At 51.5% G+C, this 20334-nt stretch overlaps 1 protein-coding gene across 1 annotated transcript in view; it reads left to right on the top strand.

The window, feature by feature from the left end:
* Nucleotides 1–20334, top strand: part of LOC110550475 (BOS complex subunit NOMO1) — a 52808-nt gene that overhangs the window by 12186 nt on the left and 20288 nt on the right. The window contains exons 6-17 of the mRNA XM_021640382.2: nt 240–312; nt 2464–2616; nt 3020–3157; nt 4054–4143; nt 6458–6563; nt 6724–6874; nt 11343–11517; nt 13233–13374; nt 13741–13872; nt 14863–14999; nt 18470–18557; nt 20097–20160. Coding sequence (XP_021496057.1) covers nt 240–312; nt 2464–2616; nt 3020–3157; nt 4054–4143; nt 6458–6563; nt 6724–6874; nt 11343–11517; nt 13233–13374; nt 13741–13872; nt 14863–14999; nt 18470–18557; nt 20097–20160 — 1449 coding nt within the window. The remainder of the gene's footprint in view (nt 1–239; nt 313–2463; nt 2617–3019; nt 3158–4053; nt 4144–6457; nt 6564–6723; nt 6875–11342; nt 11518–13232; nt 13375–13740; nt 13873–14862; nt 15000–18469; nt 18558–20096; nt 20161–20334) is intronic.

Raw genomic sequence — 20334 nt, 5'->3', positions numbered from 1 at the left:
TCCTTCCTGTTCGTGCCAATCAAACCTAATGATTGTGAGCTCATGTCAGGACTCCTGCGAAGCTGGGAGTGTTGGCCCTCTGAGGGTACAGAGCAGCTCTCCTTGCGTTGGCACACAGGGAGTGTTCAGTGAGTGCTTTGGGCAGGACTGGATGGGGTAGCTCTTGGAAGTTTACGTTAATCCCCACATAGCCCCTGTCTAAGCCTCGGTTTAAGTGAGCGCTGTTCTGTGTTCCTCAGATTTGCGTTCTTTAAAGTTCTTCCTGGAGATTACGAAATCCTTGCCACTCATCCAACCTGGGCGCTGAAGGAGGTGAGCTCTGACGTGTCTATGCCAGTGAGGCTGTTGTTTGGGAACAAATGTGGGGATGGATTTAGGTTATGGAATGAAGTCACATACTTTGCCCTGATGTCTTGGAAGAGCAGGGGTGCTAAAGATGTGGGTGTTACCAGGGGAACCTCCCCATGCAGGGGCTGCCTCTGCTGCTGGTTTAGGTGACAGTGCTGGGAGGTCCTCCGCCATCCACTGTCACTGTCTGGAGCTAAGTCAACACCAGAAATTCCTACTGACTTTTGTTCTTTTTCTGTCCAAAAAAGAAATCTATAAGTATGCTAAATATTCTAGAAGCCTGCTGCCCACACAGCCTAGGAGATGGAGGTGTCTCAGGCAGCCTCATGATTGTCAAGGGGAGAATGGGCTCTATGCCACCACAGCCTGAGTGTCAGCCGCAGCAGTGAGGTGGGGGTGTGAGCTGGAAAAAGCTCCTTGTTTCAAGGAAAGAAAAAGCAGTAATTTCCTTTTTGGTTTAAATTTTCAACGTTTTTCTGCTTTCTATTTGAAATTTTAATCAAAAGTGGTTGAGATGTTACCATTCATTGAAAGAATGTCTAAGCAGGTGTGATGACTCATACCTGGAATTCTAGTACTTGGGATGCTGAAGCAGGAGGATTGCGGTGAGTTTTTGGCCAGCCTGAGCTACATAGTGAGTTCTAGACCAGCTTGGCTATAGAGTGAGACCCAGTCTCAAAACAAAACAACCCAAAAGCCTAAATGTAAATGCTTAAAATATCATATAAAGGCTGATTTCTAAAATATTATGGTAATTAAATATTCTTGTATGAAAATAAAGCATGGTGCTCTAAGTGAGGTTACCTCACAGGGTCAGTGCCTGTGGCTCTGGTCCTAATTTGTCATGGAGTATTGGTCACCCTGAGGGGGCAGGGGTTCTGGCCTGGCTTTGTCTCTGTCGGGTTTTAGTTAGTAGGGGCATTGCTTAGTTTCTAGGGATTGCATTCTGTATTGCAACAAAAAAGGGGAGAAACCAGCAAGCTCATGAAGAAACAAACTAGAGGGGCAGGAGCGATGGCTCAGGTGCAGATTCAGGTGCAGGGGCTTGCTGCCAAGAGTGTGGTCCCTAGGACCCTCGGTGGAAGGAGAGACTCCTAGTTACACCCCCCCCCCCCCCGACCCTGCCACATAGATAATTCTAATTTGAAAAGAAGTTGGGCTATGCGAAGAACATGAAGGGATGGGAACAGAGAAATTGTCAGTGCCAAGTCATCATTCACAAGTGTTTGCTTTCATGCACCACGCTTCTTTTCATTCCATTTTGTTTAGAGAAAGAAATTGCAAGGCCAGGGAGACGGCTGTGGGTAAAGTACTGCCATGCGAGCATGATGACTTGACTGCGCACCTCAAAACCCGTGGATCTGTAGTTCCTCTGCTCCACGGGGGCGGGAGAGTCCCCCACAGCTCCTGTGTCTCCCAGTGTGGTGCTCACAGCTGAAAGCAAAAGCCGATCTGCCTCAAACTGGGTGGAGGGCCAGGACCGACTCCCCAGGATGTCCTCTGGGCTCCACACGCACTCCATGGCATGTGCACACCTGTGCTCAACACAGGAACACACAGAAGTTGCCTGGCTTGACTGTGGATTTTATCTGTCACATCAGCCAGTTTCAGATCAGGCAGTTATGAATTTAACATAATTGTAGACTTTTTTCATTGTTGATTCTTAAATGATAAATATTGTTTGTTTAGCGTTGACCTTGTGTTGGACATGGTATCCAGGGGGGATGTGCATAGCCCCTGCACACAGTATGCCATCTTATAAAAGAGATGTGGGCGCCTGAGGGTGTCACCACCTGGGGGTCCAGGGATCAGTCCCTGTGGCTCTGGAGGGATGCCTGTGTCTGTAATTTTATTGTGGTCCTATTGTGTGTTCACACTATGTTTATCATACTACTTTTTTAGTTAAAAATTTAAACATGTCCTTGTACTATTGTGTATTCTGAAAGGATTTATTTTTTATATCTTTTTGAGACTGTCATATTGTAGCCCAGGCTGGCCTCAGATTCACAATAATCTTCTACCCCAGTTTCCCAACACTGGGATTGCTGGTGTAAGCCACTGTGTTGGGCCGTCAGGGTTTAGTGCTATTGGAGCTCAGACCTCTTCCTTTTCTAGGCAAGTACCACGGTGCGTGTGACGAACTCCAATGCTAACGCAGCCGGTCCCCTCATAGTGGCTGGCTATAATGTGTCCGGCTCTGTCCGCAGCGATGGGGAGCCCATGAAAGGGGTGAAGTTTCTTCTCTTTTCTTCTTCGGTGAACAAAGAGGTGAGTGTAGAGAAGTAAAGAACCAGGGTTGGGGGGAGTCCACTGTTGAACCCCGCATGTTCGTTGACTGCACTGTGAGGCCATGGGCTTGGGGGCCGCTCAGGCTTTATAAGGTGTCAGGTTTTGACCGATGCCCCCTTGCTCTGGCATCTGGGTGTACTACTTCCCTTCTTTGGCCAGTTTTCTTATTGTTGGGGCAGAGCCTCACCATTTTTCCTAAGAAGACTGCCTGTTTTTAACTCCTCAAGCTGGGTGTGAAGATTTGTGTTTCATTTGTTCGCGTGGATCCCCTGGCTTGAGAAACCCATCCATCGACCTCTGCAAGTTGGCCTGGCCTTGCTTGTGGCTGTTGGGTAATCAGAACATGGAAATGGAAAAGGAAATCTCTTCTTCCCTTACACAGGACGTCCTGGGCTGCAATGTGTCCCCAGTATCTGGGTTCCAGCCCCCAGATGAGAGCCTGGTTTATCTGTGCTATGCGGTTTCCAAAGAAGATGGCTCATTTTCTTTCTATTCCTTGCCCAGTGGGGCTTACACTGTGGTGAGTGATTGGGGTTCTTATCTGTTCGGGACACTGTGGCTTGATTTGCGCCTATGCCCTTTGGGTGTTGTATGAGTCAGCTACTTGAAGTAAACCAACTTAAAAGGAATGAAGGTTTATCTTGGATCATGGTTTCAGTCCCTGGCTGGTGGCCCTCTTCTTTCGGGACTGAGGTGAGGCTGTCAGGTGTGGTCAAAACCTGTGGTAGGGTAAACCTGTATGCTTCATGGAGGCTGGGATGCACAAAGTTGGGGAGAGCAGAAAGGCTGGGCTTGACAGGCCTTTAGGGGCATGCTACCAGGGATGTGACTTCCTTTCATCAGGCCCTCCCAGCGTTGACTAGCAATGCCTCTTGCACAGGAGTGGCTAGCCTTTTGACACCGCAGCATGACCCTGCTGGCTCCAGATGTGTTTGGCCATGTCCATAGCTACCCTGGGGCACTCTAGCACATGGGCTTTTGGGGGAGTTTAAGATCCAAATCAATAATAGGTATTGAATGACTAAATAGTGGGCCTGTCCTCCATGAACACTTGGCCTAGCAAGGATAGATTGAGTGCCCTTAAAACTAAAAACCCCTTAGATGCAAACATCTAAGGACACAGACAAGCTTGCCATCAGCTCGCGCCTCTGTGAGGTGTGTGTGAGTGTGATGGATCTTGGATTCAGACTTGGACGTGTCTACAAGGTGACTTCCGATGTTCATCAGGCCCTCTGGCATCCCAGCGGTTCTGCCGTGGGAAACACTATGGCTGCCAGCGTGGAAGCGCGGGCTTCCCGTTACCGCCAGCAGCGGGGACTCACATTCCTCTGGGTGGCTTTGACTGCTAGACCCCTGTGAATACTGATTGTCGCATGTGCTGTAGGCTCTTCCTAATCACCAGACCCCTCCTCCTAGGTGCCGTTCTACAGAGGGGAGAGGATCACCTTCGACGTGGCGCCTTCCAGGCTTGACTTCACCGTGGAACACGACAGCCTGAGAATCGAGGTGAAGCCTCCAGGCTCTGGAGACAGGCATTTGGGTTCCCAGCCAGGGCACAGACATTGCAGACATGTCCTCAACAGTACCTGTTGGAGGAAGTGGGCCTCCATGCCATAGCCTGGGGTCCACGGCATATACGCCCTCTCTTACACAGCGTCTTCATCTTGCAGAGCTAGGATCCTGGCCAGTGCTGCAAGCTGTCTTGAGTTCTGTTCCATGGTGGCTGTGCAGTAGGGGCTTAACAGGTCAACAAACAAGTCTTTCTGAAACCTACTTTGTAGTGACAAGAGGAGCCAGTGCCTGTTTAGATGAGCAAGTCAGTAAGTGTGTTAGAAGGTAGAGAGAGAGCCCTCTCTGGTACAGAAGGAGGGGCATGCAGTCCAGGGCAGGGCGTGGCCTACATCTGTGTCAGGAGTCCTCTCTCTGGAGGTGACTGAGCTAAGTGTAAAGGGGAGCAGGGTAATTATACCTGAGCTGTGTAGAGAATGCAAAGGTCTCAAGGCAGGAGTGTGAAGTGTGTCTGCAGAGTGAGGCACTGTGAGGAGGCCAGGGAAGCTGGAGTAGAGAGGAGGAGGGGAGGAGGAGGAGGGAGAGAGACTTGGAGAGGTGATGGCTTAGAGCCTGGTGGCTGCTTTCCTCAAGCTGCTGAGCTCGGGTGCTTCTGAGGAGAGGTGTGAGGAGGAAAGCTGGCCTGGGCCAGAGTGGAATCAGGAAGCCGTTCCAGGCCAGGGCAGTAACCACATGAGGATAGGAGAGCGTGGCCATGTGATATGAAGGGATGGCGAGATAGTCAGAAAACACAGTGAATGTGTTTTCATCATTCTTCTGCGACGTAAGAACAGAAATGGGAATGGTCCCTGCTGGCAGCTTGCAGCGTAGAAGCACCCAAGGGCACCCGGCGGTAGTGATAGTGAAAAGTTGTTGTCAAACTTTTTAACGCACTGAAAGCATTGGTATCACAGTCAAGAAGCTGGCCCTCCTTAGAAGACTGCGTAGGGCATCTGACTGATGACACAGGGCGTCAGGAAAATGCGCCCTGAGCCTTTCTTGCCTATACAACCTTCCCGGAAAGGTGTGACAGGTACTTTGCCACCTCACTGTGTCATTTAGCACTTGATACAGAGTAAGTACCTAAGAAAATATCTGTTGGATACATGAGTGAGTCAGTTAGGGATACATAGCTGTCTTACACTCATTTACAGGATTTTCCCTGAATGAAAGGAAGCCGTTTTCTTATTCCTTCCTCCCTCCCTTGCACATTCTTTCTTTCTTGTTTTGAGACAGTACCACTCTGTGTTCCAGGCTGGCCTTAAACGTATGATCCTCCTGGCTTAGCCTCTGAGTGCTGAGGTCACAGGTGTGTGCCTTCTGAGTGCTGGGATCACAGGCGGTGCCACCATGCCCTGCACAGTCACACCTGATGCCTGCATTATGGGTGTGAGTGTTACGTCACGCCAGGCTAAGTGTTGACCACTTTGAAGCTGTCCTTCAAATAGTGCCTGATTTTCATCTAGGAGGCACTTGCTGAGTGCTGCTGTATAGAGATAGCTGAGGCAGGGCAGTCCACTGAGCCTGCAGTGTCTGCATTTTAATGAGAGGGGGATGAGGTGTAGGAAGTCAAACAGGCATTTCAGACCCTGAGTGGTTTGATGAAGATAGAAAATTAGGTTGCTGGTGACTGGTTGAGGAGCTCAAGGTCAGGGTCTTGGTGCTCAGTGCCTCCCAGGGGAGCCCAGGCTCAGTGCTCAGGGGAGGAGGGCACACAGAAGGCAGAGGCTGTGTGCTGAGCAGCTTTGGAGAGGAAGGGTGAGCTGGAAGGAATCTGTCTAGGCCTGGCTTATGGCTGTTAGGTGAGGGCTCTTGGACTTTGACAGGGGAGGGTAGGCCATTGGTCTTAGGTGGTGAAATAGGCGTCAGGTTTCAGGCGATCCTGAAGGAGCATGCAGGGGTTGAAGGGAAAAGCCATGGGTCCCAGGTAATGTTGGGGGTGACAGGTCAGAGGTCCCAGCCATGTGGTTTGTGAGGCTGGGGACGGGTAGGATTTACAAAAGTGGGGACATATGGATGGTTGTGGGGAGGGAGTCAGGAGGAGGCAAGGCTGGGGAAGCCCACAAGCCAGAGGCGTTGGGAAGTGGGTCTGCAGCTGTTTCTGTTCCACTCTGATGATCATTCATGCATTGGATACACAGCTGAGAAGACAGAGGCTGTGCGAGGGGATAGGGCCGAGAGGGAGGCAAGGGGACAGCACAGTGAGCCTCGGTGCTGGGCAGGAGGGGGTTTGGTGGCACGGTCATATGAACACCTGTTCTTCACTTTGCAGCCCGTGTTCCATGTCATGGGCTTCTCTGTCACCGGGAGAGTCCTGAACGGACCTGAAGGAGAAGGTGTCCCGGAGGCTGTGGTCACTCTGAATAACCAGATTAAAGGTAGGCAGGGCATAGTGGTCTTGAAAGGGCTTGTCCCATCATGGAACAATAGAAATACAACTGTTAGCCTCCGTGGTTTTATAAAAGCACTGTATCCTTACTTACCTGGGGAGTGCAAGCCTTGGGGCTCAATTTTTGTTCACATGCTTTGGTTTCACAGTCAGAACGAAAGCCGATGGCTCCTTCCGCCTAGAGAACATAACGACAGGGACGTACACCATTCATGCCCAGAAGGAGCACCTGTACTTTGAGATGGTCACCATCAAAATTGCACCCAACACTCCACAGCTGGCCGACCTCATCGCTACAGGGTGAGAGTGCTGTCTAGTTAGGGTTCCTATTGCTGTGCGGAAACACCATGACCAAAGGCAACTTGAGGAGGAGAGGAGCTTTTTGGCTAACACTTCCACATCACAGTCCACCATTGAGACAGTCACCGGATCTGGAGGCAGGAACTAAAGCAGAGGCCATGGAAGGCTGCCCATGGCCCACTCCGCCTCCTTTCTTAACAACCCAGGACAACCAGCCTAAGGGTATCACCGCCCTCAGCGGGCTGGACCTCCCACATCAGTCATCAGGAAGAAAATGAACCGTAGGCCAGTCTGGTGGGGGCGTTTCCTCAGTTGAGGTTTCCTCTTCCCAGATGACGCCAGCATGTGTCAAGTTGGCATAAAACTCCAGCCTGGGTGTGTCCCAGCTCGTCTTGGCAGCAGTGGAGAAGAAAATGAGCTTTTGATCTGACTGTATTTCTGTGTAGGATTCACATTCAATTCTGATAGCTGTCAAGAATCAGGCTGGTTTCCTCTTGGAAAGATGAGTGCTGCAGGCACTTACATGGTAAACACTCAAAATTGCTTTCAAGTTAAGGGTTTGCTAAGCTAGAAAAAGGGCCACTGAGATGGTAAATGTGGTTTCTGACAAGCCTGACAACTTGAATTTGGTTCCTGGGAGGCACATGGTAGAAGAGCACCTGTCTGTCTGTCTGTCTCTGTGCATGTCCTGTCTGTCTGTGTGTCTCTGTGTGTCCTATCTACCTATCATCCTTCTGTCTGTCTATCATCCTTCTGTGTGTCCTGTCTATCATCCGTCTGTCTGTCTGTCTGTCTCTGTTAGAAAAAGATCTTTGAGGTTGGCTCTCCCTGTGAGTGCTTTCCTGTGTGACTGAAGGGCTTTGTGGGTGCAGTGGTAGATGTGGAGGTGGACTGGGAAGTGTCTGCTCGTTGGCGGTTCATCACCTAGTCCAGGTTTGAAGCCTCTGTGGTGTTGCTGTGGACAGGTGATGAGGGGTCAGGTTTGGTGTCACATGACCACTAAGTGGCATACTCTCCCAGATGCTTGGATCTGTGTACATCCTGATGCGTGGCATTCCGGAAGTGGAAGGCCAGCATTGCAGGGGTGGGCTGGGAACTAAGTGGTAAGATCACAGGAGCTAAGAAAGTTGAGTGTTAGGGACAGGCTGACTACCAACACCAAAGCTAAGAGCGGAGCCCCAGCAGACACCATACATGAGCCTAAGTCACCCAGGATCCACTGTGGCCTTCCAGCTTTAAAAGACCAGGAAGTAAATCATCCTTAGAAAATAATTCTTGGGTTCAAGTCCTTTCTCTGTCTCCCCTCTCTGCTTGTGTGCTGGAAAATCCACACTAGGTAAGCAAGAAACTCTATCATGGCTGTGGACTCTTACCATTACCTGTGGACTCCTGTGAGCAGTTCTGCCCAGCTTTTTTGAGTGAGGCATTGTGCTGAGGGCTACAGATGTAACAAGCAACAGAACCAAATGGTGAGGACAGGGCTGTCAGCTCCTTGGGGGGGGGGGGGTGGCACAGAGAGGCCTGCAAGCTTGAACTGTGCCAGCAAGAGGCTGGGACTCTCCGAGAAGGCCTTAGGTAGACGGGGGTTCTCCGAGAAGGCCTTAGGTAAATGGGGTTCTCCGAGAAGGCCTTAGGTAAATGGGGTTCTCCGAGAAGGCCTTAGGTAGACGGGGGCTCTCCGAGAAGGCCTTAGGTAGATGGGGGCTCTCCGAGAAGACCTTAGGTAGATGGGGGCTCTCCGAGAAGGCCTTAGGTAGACAGGGGTGGGGGTGGTAGCCCTGAGGCCTTTGGAAGACCAGGGGAAGAAGGAGCAGGGCTTCCCAGGCAGGAAGGCAGCATGTTGAGAGGGGACGGGACTGAGCCAGTGTGGCCAGAGGCCAGTGATGAGGTCAGAAAGCCTTTGGCCATGTACCTGCAGTGCGGAGACAGCCTTGTCCACTGAGACCACAGGGTCAGCAAGGGGGCCGATAGAGATGGGGCATTTAAATTCTTTTTTTGTGTCTGGCTGCTGGGTGAGTAGAAATTGGTGGGGAGTCAGGGTGTTGGCGGAGGTGCAAATGGGAGCATGTGGCAGTCATCTGGAGGAGACGGAGGGCTAGGGGAGGGCCGTGGAGCTGGGTGCCGCAGGAGAGGAGAGCAGGTGGATCAGCTGTAGAAGTCGGCAGGCACATACTGCCTGTTTTTGAACAACTGATGTGTGTATATATATTTTCTTATTTAAAGTGTAGTATTTGAACCAATGTAAGAAAAAAATGACATTTGAGCATTTTTGGGAAAACTCATTACTTCTTGCAGGGACCCAGAGGCCAACCAAGCACATTTATGTTTATTTCTAGATGGTGTTGGGATCAAACCTAAAACTTTGAGCACAGGCAAATGCACTACCGCTGAATTTCACCCCAAACCCGCTTTTGCTTCTTTAATATATCGGTGTTTCTCACCTTTCTTTTGTTTTTTAATTTTTAAGTTATTTATAAATTTTTAAAATTTTTATATTTCTTATATCTACTTTATACGTGTGTGTCTTGCCTGCATTATGTCTATACACCGTGTTTGTGCCGTGCCCTCAGAAGGCAGCGGATCCTGGAACTGGAGTTGCAAACAGTTGCAAGCAGTTAACAGCCACTGCTGAGCCATCCACAGCCCCTATTTTATTTTTAAATTTTATTTCATTTATTAGGCTGTGTGTGCTGTGGCACTCACATGGAGACGGCTGTCTTCTTCCGCAATGTGGCTCTCGTGGATTAAACCCAGGTTTGTCAGGCTTGGCAGCAAATAGCAAAATGCCTTTACTCACTGAACCAGCTGCTGATCCACGGTTTCTTTCTTTTCCTTTTTTTTTTTTGAGACAGGGTTTCTCTGTGTAGCCCTGGCTGTCATGAACTGACTTTGTAGACCAGGCTGGCCTCAAACTCAACAGAAATCCACCTGCCTCTGCCTCCCTGAGTGCTGGGATTATAGGCATGTGCCACCGTGCCTGGCTGTTTCATTTCCTTTTAAATTAATTTTTATTTCTGGTGGGGTGTGTGGATGTACGTGCACTTATGTAAATGGGTGTCTATACAGGCCAAGAAAGGGTGTTAGATTCCCTAGAGTTGTAACTGAAGGGAAGTGACATCAGCACTCCTGGGTGTGGTTAAGTGGAAGGTTTTTATTGTAGATATGAGGGAGAGAACAGCCCGGGGCATCTGGAAGGGTCCAGGCTGAATATGGCCAGAAGGATAGACTAGGTCATGTGAGGAGGTAGGGGGTTAGGGGATCGTAGAGGAAGAGGAGAGAGAGAAGGGATCAAGAGAACAAAGAGAGTGTGTGGGTTCTCATATAGCCACAGTGTCTGGGTTATATAGGAAGGGAATGGAAGCTGGGGGCTGGAGAGGTTCAGGGTGGGAAGTGCTTCGAGGAGCCAGGACTTTGGGACGGCTGGGAGACCCTGGCAGCCAGCATCCTATCTGATATGTTATAGACACCTCAGCCATTTGTATTGACTGTCTTTGGGACCAAAAGGAGTTTGAGGTGGTTTTAGACCGGCTGAGGTGGGTGCTGGAGATTGAACCAGGATCCTCTGGGCAGTGGTATGTGCTCTTACCACTAAGCATCTCTCCAGCCCTGAGTTTAAACCCTTTAACCAGTTAAGAATGTAGACACCTCGCTTGGATGACAGTCCTCGAAGAAGCACGCAGTGAGCCTGAGGTGGCCTAGGGTGCAAGGGGGTGACCGACACAAGCCATCCCCGGCCGTCCCTTTATCCCCTCCCTGATTGTCCCGTTGGACAAACGTGTTTCTCCAGCGCTCAGTCTGTGATTGTCAGAGGCAGAAGGCTCTGTCAGAAGCAGCAGCTGGCATCTATCTCCAGTGACAGGAGAAGATGAGAAGATAGGACCGTTAGTGAGTTAGAGACATGAGTGGCTTCCACGTGCTCTTGACTCACCCAGCACAGTTGAACCAGGAGGCAGCGCCTGACGGAGCACCCGGGCCTGCTGAGGGTCGAAGGGTCATGTGAAGCTGCAGTCACCCCATCCATAGGGTTCTTGTGCCTGAATGAGAGGCATCTGCGGCGCTCCGCTCCCAAGGAGTGTGTTCAGCTTTGCACTTGCTCTTGCTCACGTGGCGTCCAAGCATAAATGAGGAAGACTCTGGTAGCTCTATGGTCTCGTTAAGGGCACTGTTTGCTGACAGCTCTTCCCTTTTTAGGGTTAGCCCGAGTTGCCTTATGGATCCAGTTGCCTGCAGCATTTTTACTACCTGCAAGTGGCTTCTGCAGCAGTGGGGAGGGGCATGTGTTACCCAGTGCACGCACAGCCTTGCTCTGGCCCAGCTGCAGACATGTGCAGGAGGGTCTCTGAAGGGAATGTCGAAAAGTCTGCAGTGGTCACCAGGCCGTCAGAGGGTCTTGTCTCGGGGTTGTTGGGAGCCTGCCCTGCGTGTTTGAGTCTGGCTAGAATGACCAATGCTGAACCTCTCATTGCAGGTTTAGCATCTGTGGCCAGATTTCCATCATCCAGTACCCTGACACCACCAAGCAGATGAATAAATACAAAGTGGTCCTGTCCCTTCAAGACAAGGACAAGCCTTTGGTCACCGTGGAGACTGATGCTCACGGGTCATTTTGCTTTAAAGCAAAACCTGGGACCTACAAAGTCCAGGTACATGAGTTGTGTTTGGTTTAAGATATTGGAGGGCTGGGAAGGTGGCTCAGTCAATAGTGGCCATTGATAAGGCCCTTTGATCCCCAGAGTCCATATAAAAAGCTAGGTGTGCCCAGGAGGCAGAGACAGGCAGATCCCTGAGGCTCACTGGCGAGATAGACTTGCCTACTAGGTGAGCGTCAGGCCAGTGCGATTCCACCTCGAAACAAGCTGGATTTGTCATGAGCAAACAACACCCAGGGTGACCTCTGCCCTCCACACACTCGTACCCCACCCACCTTGAGAAAAAGCAGGGGTTTTCCAGAGTGTTAGGCCACAGTGGGGCACAAGAGGGAGCCTTTCTGTTCCCGGCTCCTGACAGTTGAGCGTCTCATTGCTGCATGTGAGTGCTTGAACAGCAGAGGCCTGTGCAGGGTCAGGAGTGGGCTTGTGCCTTCCCAGGTTCTGGCTGCTGTAGGATGTCCATGAGGCCAAGAGCAGAGCAAAGCCAGCCAGCTCTTCAAGCAGTTGAGAACTTGATGGTGCTGGCTTCTGAGAGTCTGGCCAGACGAGGGAGGAGCTTCCCCACCCTGACTCCAGGACAGCCAGCAGGTCCCAGGGAGCCTGCTCTTTCAGGCAGAAAAGCAGGGCAGCCCTGGCCTGGAGTTCTCCCACAAGGGAGTAGGCCTGAGCACAGCTGGGCTGAGTGACGAGATAACCAGAGGTCTGCCCGTTTGCCTGGTGCAATCCTGCTCACTTTGGAAAGACCTTGTTCCTGTAGCTGGCAGGGCTGCTGATCAGCTCAGCCCTGCTCCCAGCACTGGTGAGGGAGGCCTAGGAGTGTCCACTAAGCCTGCTCTTCGGGAGCGGGCCCATCCTTCTGTAGGGACAAGTGAAGAGGAGGTGACAGCTGCTGTTAGTCACCTGACCAGCTTATCTGAAGATGGCCACATTGACGGCCTCCTGAGGTTTTTGTTGGAAGCCCAGAGTTGGGCAGTTTTTTCACTGGGAATAAGATAGAGGATGTCTGCCCCCTTTCCCAGCCTTTTCCCAGCCTGGGAAAAGCACACAGAAGAAGGAGCCACATTTGACAACACACGCCTGTGATCCCAGTACTGGGGTGGTTGAAGCAGGAGTGTGAATTTCAGGATCTGGGTGACGTAGTCTCTGTTTTAAAGTAACACACGGAAAATAAGGATATGGAAAAAGAAAATGATCTGATTCTACAGGTGCCTCTGTGGGGACACCAGTCACAGTCCCCCCCTCCTCTTTGAGACTTGGTTTCACACAGCCCGGGTTGACTTGGACCTTGGGTGTCTTTCTGCTTTGGCCTCCTGAGTGTGGGATTACAGGCCGGTGCTGCCGAGCCCGGCTAGGATGGTGTTATAAAATATGACTTATATATACTGTGATTACACGTCTAGGCTGGAAGTGAGCCTGCACCCTTCAGTATCCACTTTAGTGGAGAGAGCTGCCCGGCTGGCTCCAGCACAGCCGTTCTCAGCCTGTGCGGCTGCATCCATCCTCTTGAGGGTCAGATGACTTTTCACAGGTCACCTAAGACCATCAGAAAACACAGATATTTACATTACAAATCGTAACACTAGCAAAATTACAGTTAGGAAGTAGCAGCAGAGTAGTTTTATGGCTGGGGTCATGGCATGAGCTGTATTGAAGGGCCGCAGCCTTAGGAAGGTTGAGGACCACTGCCCCAGCGCCTCATGTGCTCACAGGTGGTGGTGCCTGAGGCCGAGACCAGAGCTGGGCTGATGCTGAAGCCGCAGGCCTTCCCTCTCACCGTGACCAACAGGCCTGTGATGGACGTGGCCTTCGTGCAGTTTCTGGCATCTGTTTCTGGAAAAGTCTCCTGTTTGGGTAAGGTGTCCACTGCAAGCAAAGCCTCTGGTTCAGAGCACTGGGCAGTGGGACGGGCTGGGACCAGCATTTCCGAACGGGGTGATGGTAGCGGTGGTCTCTCCCATCCTGCCTCAGCGGAGGCTTGGGGGGGCTGAGCAGAGGTGCAGAGCGGGGCCTGTTCCCCGCCAGAGTGTCACTGTCTGCTGACCTTGGGGTGACTGGACCTTGATCACTGTGGTGGCTGTGAGGGAGAGCCAGAGCTGCCCTTGGGACCTCAGGCTTGCTTTCTGAACTTGCCTGCAGGGCCTGCTGCTCAGGCTAAGGACTCTGAAGTCAGGGTTTTGGATGGCCATCATGTGAGGTCCTCCAATCTCTCTTCTACAGACACCTGCGGTGACCTACTGGTGACCCTGCAGTCCCTGAGCCGCCAGGGTGAGAAACGCAGCCTGCAGCTCTCCGGCAAGGTCAACTCCATGACTTTCGCATTTGACAAAGTGCTGCCTGGGAAATACAAAAGTAAGATGGAGCATGATGCTTCCGTGAGCTACCCCAAGCCTGCGCCGCCTTTGTGCTTACTGTTGGCCTTTCCTAGGAACTCTTTTGTGTCACAAAGGTACCACTCTGCATCTGCTCTGGGGAGGGGGCCTTGGCCTTAATCATTTTGTTTCTAAATGCCAGAAAGAGGGTGATGATTCTGCCCTCACAATCTGCCACTTACTCAGCTCTAGTACTGTATTGGCCAGCACTGTGTTACCTCACCTGTGAAATGGTACAGTAGGCTTCCTCAAGTGCAGATCAGGTAAAGCACAGAGCCTAGTCAGTAGGGCAGTGGTCCACGCTGGTGTTCTTCCTGCCCTCAGTAGGCCAACTCGTGCATCCTTCGGAGGACCAGTGTGCAGCTGGTGCTATGGACTAGACCACGTCTGTCTCTGGGGGTTGCTTTTCTGTCCCGGGAAGAGCTGGCCATCTCCATTCAGGGTGCTGGCAGCCTGTTTTTATCATTTCCATGGAGCCCTGCCACGGCCATGTACACATACTGTTGCTGCTGGGAGCCCACTGGCAGAACCCAGAAGCCCAGACCTGCAAGGCTGACAGGGAGCCAGGTGCTGGGAGGCTGAGGAGGGAGCATCTCCTGACAGTTCCAGGTCTGCCTGGGCAGTGTTTCATGACAACAGTGTCTTAGAGTCTGGCGTCCTCAGCCTAAATGGATTTCTTTACTGGTGGTGACAAGTAGCCGCTGGCGTCAGTTTTCCTTTGGCAGCGACCTGTCCTGAGCATTGTTGACTGCCTAGATGTTTTTATATAAAGTGTATTTTCTTTTCAGACAAGGTCTCACTCTGGAGCCTAGGCTGGCTTTGAACTCTTCATCCTCCTGCCTCAGCCTTCAGAGTGCTGGGACACAAGTGCACAGCACCACGTTCAGCACACACGTACTCTTTTGCAGCTAGTTAGCGGTCCCCGATTGCTCGGTGGCGCGTGGCACAAGCCCCCGTGTTTGCTTTGCAGTAAGCATCGTGCATGAGGACTGGTGCTGGCGGAACAAGAGTCTGGAAGTGGGCGTTCTGGAGGACGACGTGTCGGCCGTGGAGTTCAGGCAGACGGGCTACATGCTACGCTGTGCGCTCTCACACGCCATCACGCTGGTATGTGCTGCTCCTAAAGGGTCTCCACGAGGGTGCCCAGACGGGCGGACAAGGTGGCTCAGCTCTTGAAGGTGCTTGCTGCCAAGCCGGGGAGCTGGATCAGATCCCCAGGGCCCACCCAGTTCTGCAAGATTCCTCTGCCCTATACATGCATGCAATTCACACATGCCTACCCCAACACACAGCACACACAGCACACACACACCACACACACCACATACACCACATACACCTCCCTACCCCAACACACAGCACATACAGCACACACATACACCACACACCACACACACACACACACACCACACACAGCACACACACACACCACATATACCACATACACCTCCCTACCCCAACACACACCACATACAGCACACACCACACACACACACCACACACAGCACACACACACATACACCACACACCACATACACCACACACACCACATACACCTCCCTACCCCAACACACACCACACACACACACACACACACACCACACACCTCACACACACACACCACACACACACACACACACATACACCACACACACCACATACACCTCCCTACCCCAACACACACCACACACCACACACCACACACAGCACACACACACACACACACCACATACACCTCCCTACCCCAACACACACCACACACAGCACACACACATACACACACCACATACACCTCCCTACCCCAACACATACCACACACAGCACACACACATACACACACCACATACACCTCCCTACCCCAACACACACCACACACAGCACACACACACACACACACACACACACCCCACATACACCTCCCTACCCTAACACACACCACACACAGCACACACACACACCACACACCACACACACCACACACACACCACACATACAGACACACATACACCACACACATACACCACACACACACACACACACACACACACACACCACATACACCACATACACCTGCCTACCCCAACACACACCACACACCACACACAGCACACACACACACCACATATACCACATACACCTCCCTACCCCAACACACACCACACACAGCACACACACACACACACACACCACATACACACCACACACACCACACACAGCACACACACACACACACCACATACACCACATACACCTCCCTACCCCAACACACACCACACACAGCACACACACACCCCACATACACACCACATCACACACACATACACACACACACACACATACACCACACACATACACCACACACACACACCACATACACACCACACCACACACATACACACACACACACACACACACCACACACATACACCACACACACACAACACACACAACACACATACCACACACACACCACATACACACACCACACCACACACCACACACACGCACACAACTAAAAAGAAATGCCTGTCTTACAGCAATTGCCAGGGCCTGGCACAGCAAGAGTTCCCTTTTCTACTCAGAGTCCCTGTACAGGAAGGCATCCCCATGACTGCAGTGCTACAGGCCTTCCTCATCCTGTGGGCCGTGGCGGCTGTGGTGTGGAGCTTGAGCAAGCTCCCTGTCTTTTTCTGTAGCATTGGGACCCTGTTGCCTACTTCTCAGGCTATGGAGGCCCAGCGAGCTGTTAACATTCCCTTGTTGCACCAGTTTGCTGTTTATTCTATTTTTTAAATATATTTATTTATTATTTATACAGTGTCTGTCAGCATGTGTGCCTGTGCACCAGAAGAGGGCACCAGATCTCATTATAGATGGTTGTGAGCCACCATGTGATGGCTGGGAATTGAACTCAGAACCCTTAGAAGAACACCCAGTGCTCTAAACCTCTGGGCCGTCTCCAGCCCAGCTCCAGTTTGCTGTTTATTAAGTACAGCTGAGTTCCTAGGTTGCTTCCCGGGGGCAGAGCTCACTTGCTCACTTGTTCTTTCTCATTTTGCTTTATTTTACTTTACATTTTTGGGGACTAAACCCAGGGTTTCAAATATACTAAGCAAACACTTATTGCTGAGTTGTATTCCTGATCCTTAAACCACTTAAAAGTTATTCTATTTGATTATTTACTGTTTTGAGATTGGGTCTCTATTATGTAGCTCTGATTGTCCTAGAACTCACTGTGTAGACCAGGCTGGCTTCAGACTGACAGATCCAAATGCTTATGCCTCGCTAGTACTGGGACTAGCGATGGGCAGTTCCGCCCTTTGCTTAACTTACTGTTACTTTGTGTAGATGGGCGTTTTGCCTATGTATGCCCCTACTGCCAGTGTTCAGTGTTCAGTGAAAGCCAGAAGGGGACATTGGATCCCCTAGGACTGGAATGCAGATGGCTGTGAGTCTCCACGTCGGAATCAAAACCAGGTCCTCTGGAAGAACGGGCAGTGTTCTTAACTGCTCAGCCATCTCTCTAGCACCAACTTCTTTACTTTCTGTTTTTGAGACTGAGTTTTGTTGAGTTGCCCAGGCTGGTCTTGAACTCTTACACTCCTGCTTCCCTCCCAAGTCAGTGGAATGTAGGCCAGCGCCTATATACTTGGCCACAGTCCCAAAGGCTCTAGGGAAAGGATTATCTCTATAGTTTCCTTAGGGGCATAGCAAATGTCACTGTTGGATCCCAGCAGAGAATCAGGCAGATGGCAATGGCATGGCTGCTTGTGACACTGGTGGAGCCTCAGCTGGTGTCTCCAAGGCCAGTCTGCTGCCCCAGCTGCTATAAACTCGCACGTCCCCACTTTATTCCAGGAGGTGGGCTGGTGTGCATGCACGACTGAGCTAGTGGACATTCCTCTCCCTAAGCCCTTTAGTGGATGTCTGCTGTCTCTGCATTGAAGTCTGAATTGTGTAAGGAAGGTGGGCAAGGGGCCTGTCCTCTTCTGCCTTACCTCCTTGTCCACCTGTCCCTGGGCCCAGCAGCACCTGCTTGCCCAGTTCTGCCCAAGCTTGCTGCCTCTGTGCATGTTCGTCCCTCTGCTCAGAGCTGCGCCCTCCCAGAGATGCAGGTCATTAATTTCCTCTCATCACTGAGGCCTTAGCTACAGCTTCCTATGGGGTGGGTGGAGCTGGAGAACTCGCCGTGGTAGAACTCTCCGTAGTAGGTGCCCGCTCTGTTCGTTGCCTGAGCTGCTCTGCTTTATCAATCCTGTCTGACACCGCTCGTTCACTTGTTGAGTTCCTGATTTTCTGATTTCCCGAATGAAAAGGTCACTCCATTCCCCAGAGCAGGGGCCCCGTGATGCCTCCCTGACTTGAGTCTCCCCATAGCAGGCACTCTGTAAACAGGAGCTGACTGAATGCAAATAGCACACTTGAGTTGTGCGTTTTTGAAGGTTTGCTATTTTCCTGTGCCACCCAATAGCTCGAATGATTAATGGCCAACCTGATGTCTGGTTCAGAAACAGAAATAGTATTAGCATGGTGTCTCTGTCTCCCAGTAAGTCACTGTGTTGCCTTTGGCTCCACAGGAGTTTCATCAGGATGGAAACGGCCCTGAGAACGTGGGGATTTACAACCTCTCCCGAGGAGTCAACCGCTTCTGCCTGTCTAAGCCAGGTGAGCCTGGGGGGTGGGAGTGTGGGGCCAGCATGGCCGTGAGCTGCAGAGACCCTGGGTCCTTTCGCCTTCAGAGATGGTAGTGACGTTGCTGGCCAGCGGCCTGTTTTTAGTGATGTCCTGACTTGCCTCTAGTGCTCTACTACCTCTCTCTGGCTCTATTGAAAAACAGTTTTCACGGCATGAAGCTCACCTGCCTGGGGGTCAGTGGTGGAGTGCCAATCCAGTGTGGCTTTGGGGCCTGGGCTTATCCCCCGCGCCAGGTTCACATTGCGGAACAGCCGGGTCACTCATTCAGTCGCTCAGACCCAGCAGCTCAGGCAGTGTGTGCCTCCAGGCGGGATCCTGCTCTTTGGCACTTCCGCTTAACATAGTCTGGGAGTTGAGCCACACTGTAGTGTCTGGTGCTTTTTCTTTTTTGTTGTTGAGTCATATTTCGTTGTGTGCGCACAACACGTCCTCTCTGTGTGGCTGTTTGTTGTTGCTATTTGAAGTGCACTGGGATTGCTTCCATCTTTGGGTTTTAGGAATAACATGGCTATGAGCCGTGCACGTGGTTTTGTGACTGTGTTTTAATTCCTAATGGGACCGTAACCACATGATAAATTTATATGTTACTTGTAAAAGAAATTACCAATTCTTTTCCAGCACAGACTGCACCACAGTACCTGCCCAAAGCCTGTTCCTGCTCTTTTGTTGTGGTTTTTGTCTGTTAGGGATTTTGAGCCACCCAGTACTCTCTGTGGATAGAGGCCTACTGCTACCCTCCAGTGTGGTGCTGGGCTGGGGTCAGAGGTTGGGCAGTGTCTTTTGATGAAAGAACAGCAGAAATGTGGGGTATGGGAGCTAATCATGACCCCCCAGTGTCCACTGTGCTGGGGTCCGCTTTGTGCAGTGAGAACAGAAAGGGGCATGAGGCCTCTGTAGGAGCCTGGTCAAAATACTGATGAGTGAGCCTGTCAGGGATTGGCAGCACTCCTCAGCAGACGGTGAGCTGTGCCCTGACCAAGGTGTCGCTCTCCTCAGGTTTATGCCCAGCATTGTGCCCCTTGAGTGCCTTGTGCTTCTGCAGGCCTCCTCTGCCCCGTTCCTTCTCAGGACCACACAGCCATGGTTACCCTGAGCCCCTTAGCAGAGTCCTCTCAGTTGAACTCTCAGTCTCAGATGGTGGCTCCATCTGAGCACCTGCATCACAGACTTCATTAAGTTCCGATCAGTGGTCAGCGCTCCTGAGGGGCTGTGGTGGGAGGGTGTGGTCAGCGCTCTGAGCGGGCTGTGGAGGGAGCCTACGGTCAGTGGTCAGCGCTCCTGAGGGGCTGTGGAGGGGGCCTGCGGTCAGTGGTCAGCGCTCCTGAGGGGCTGTGGAGGGTGGGGTCTTTGGCACAGGAAGGCGCCTGCCTGGTGTCCCCAGTCTTGTCCCCTCAGTCTGTGACGTGCATGAGCTTTAAGATGAGGCCCCCTGCCTTCTGAGCACACATGTTGGAAAGTGCCTAACAGTGCTTTCTGTTGTCAGAACGTGACTTCTGATTTTCTCTGTAGGTGTGTACAAAGTGACCCCTCGCTCCTGCCACCGGTTTGAGCAAGCCTTCTACACCTATGACACGTAAGGGTGCAGAGTGTTTTGTGTGGGTGTGTTCTGGGGAGGACACATGTGTCTGTTTCTGAGCTCACAGGTTTATTTCTGTTGCGTTTGTTTTCTTTTATAAGAGGTAAGATTAGGTGTTAAATGAAATTCTAGATTCGGGTTTTATGATACTTGGATGTTGTGAGGAAATGG

Source organism: Meriones unguiculatus, chromosome 1 (assembly GCF_030254825.1).
Source record: "Meriones unguiculatus strain TT.TT164.6M chromosome 1, Bangor_MerUng_6.1, whole genome shotgun sequence".
Taxonomy (NCBI): Eukaryota; Metazoa; Chordata; class Mammalia; order Rodentia; family Muridae; genus Meriones; species Meriones unguiculatus.
The sequence above is the reverse complement of the archived record's forward strand: the minus strand, read 5'-3'. Positions and strand labels throughout refer to the sequence as shown.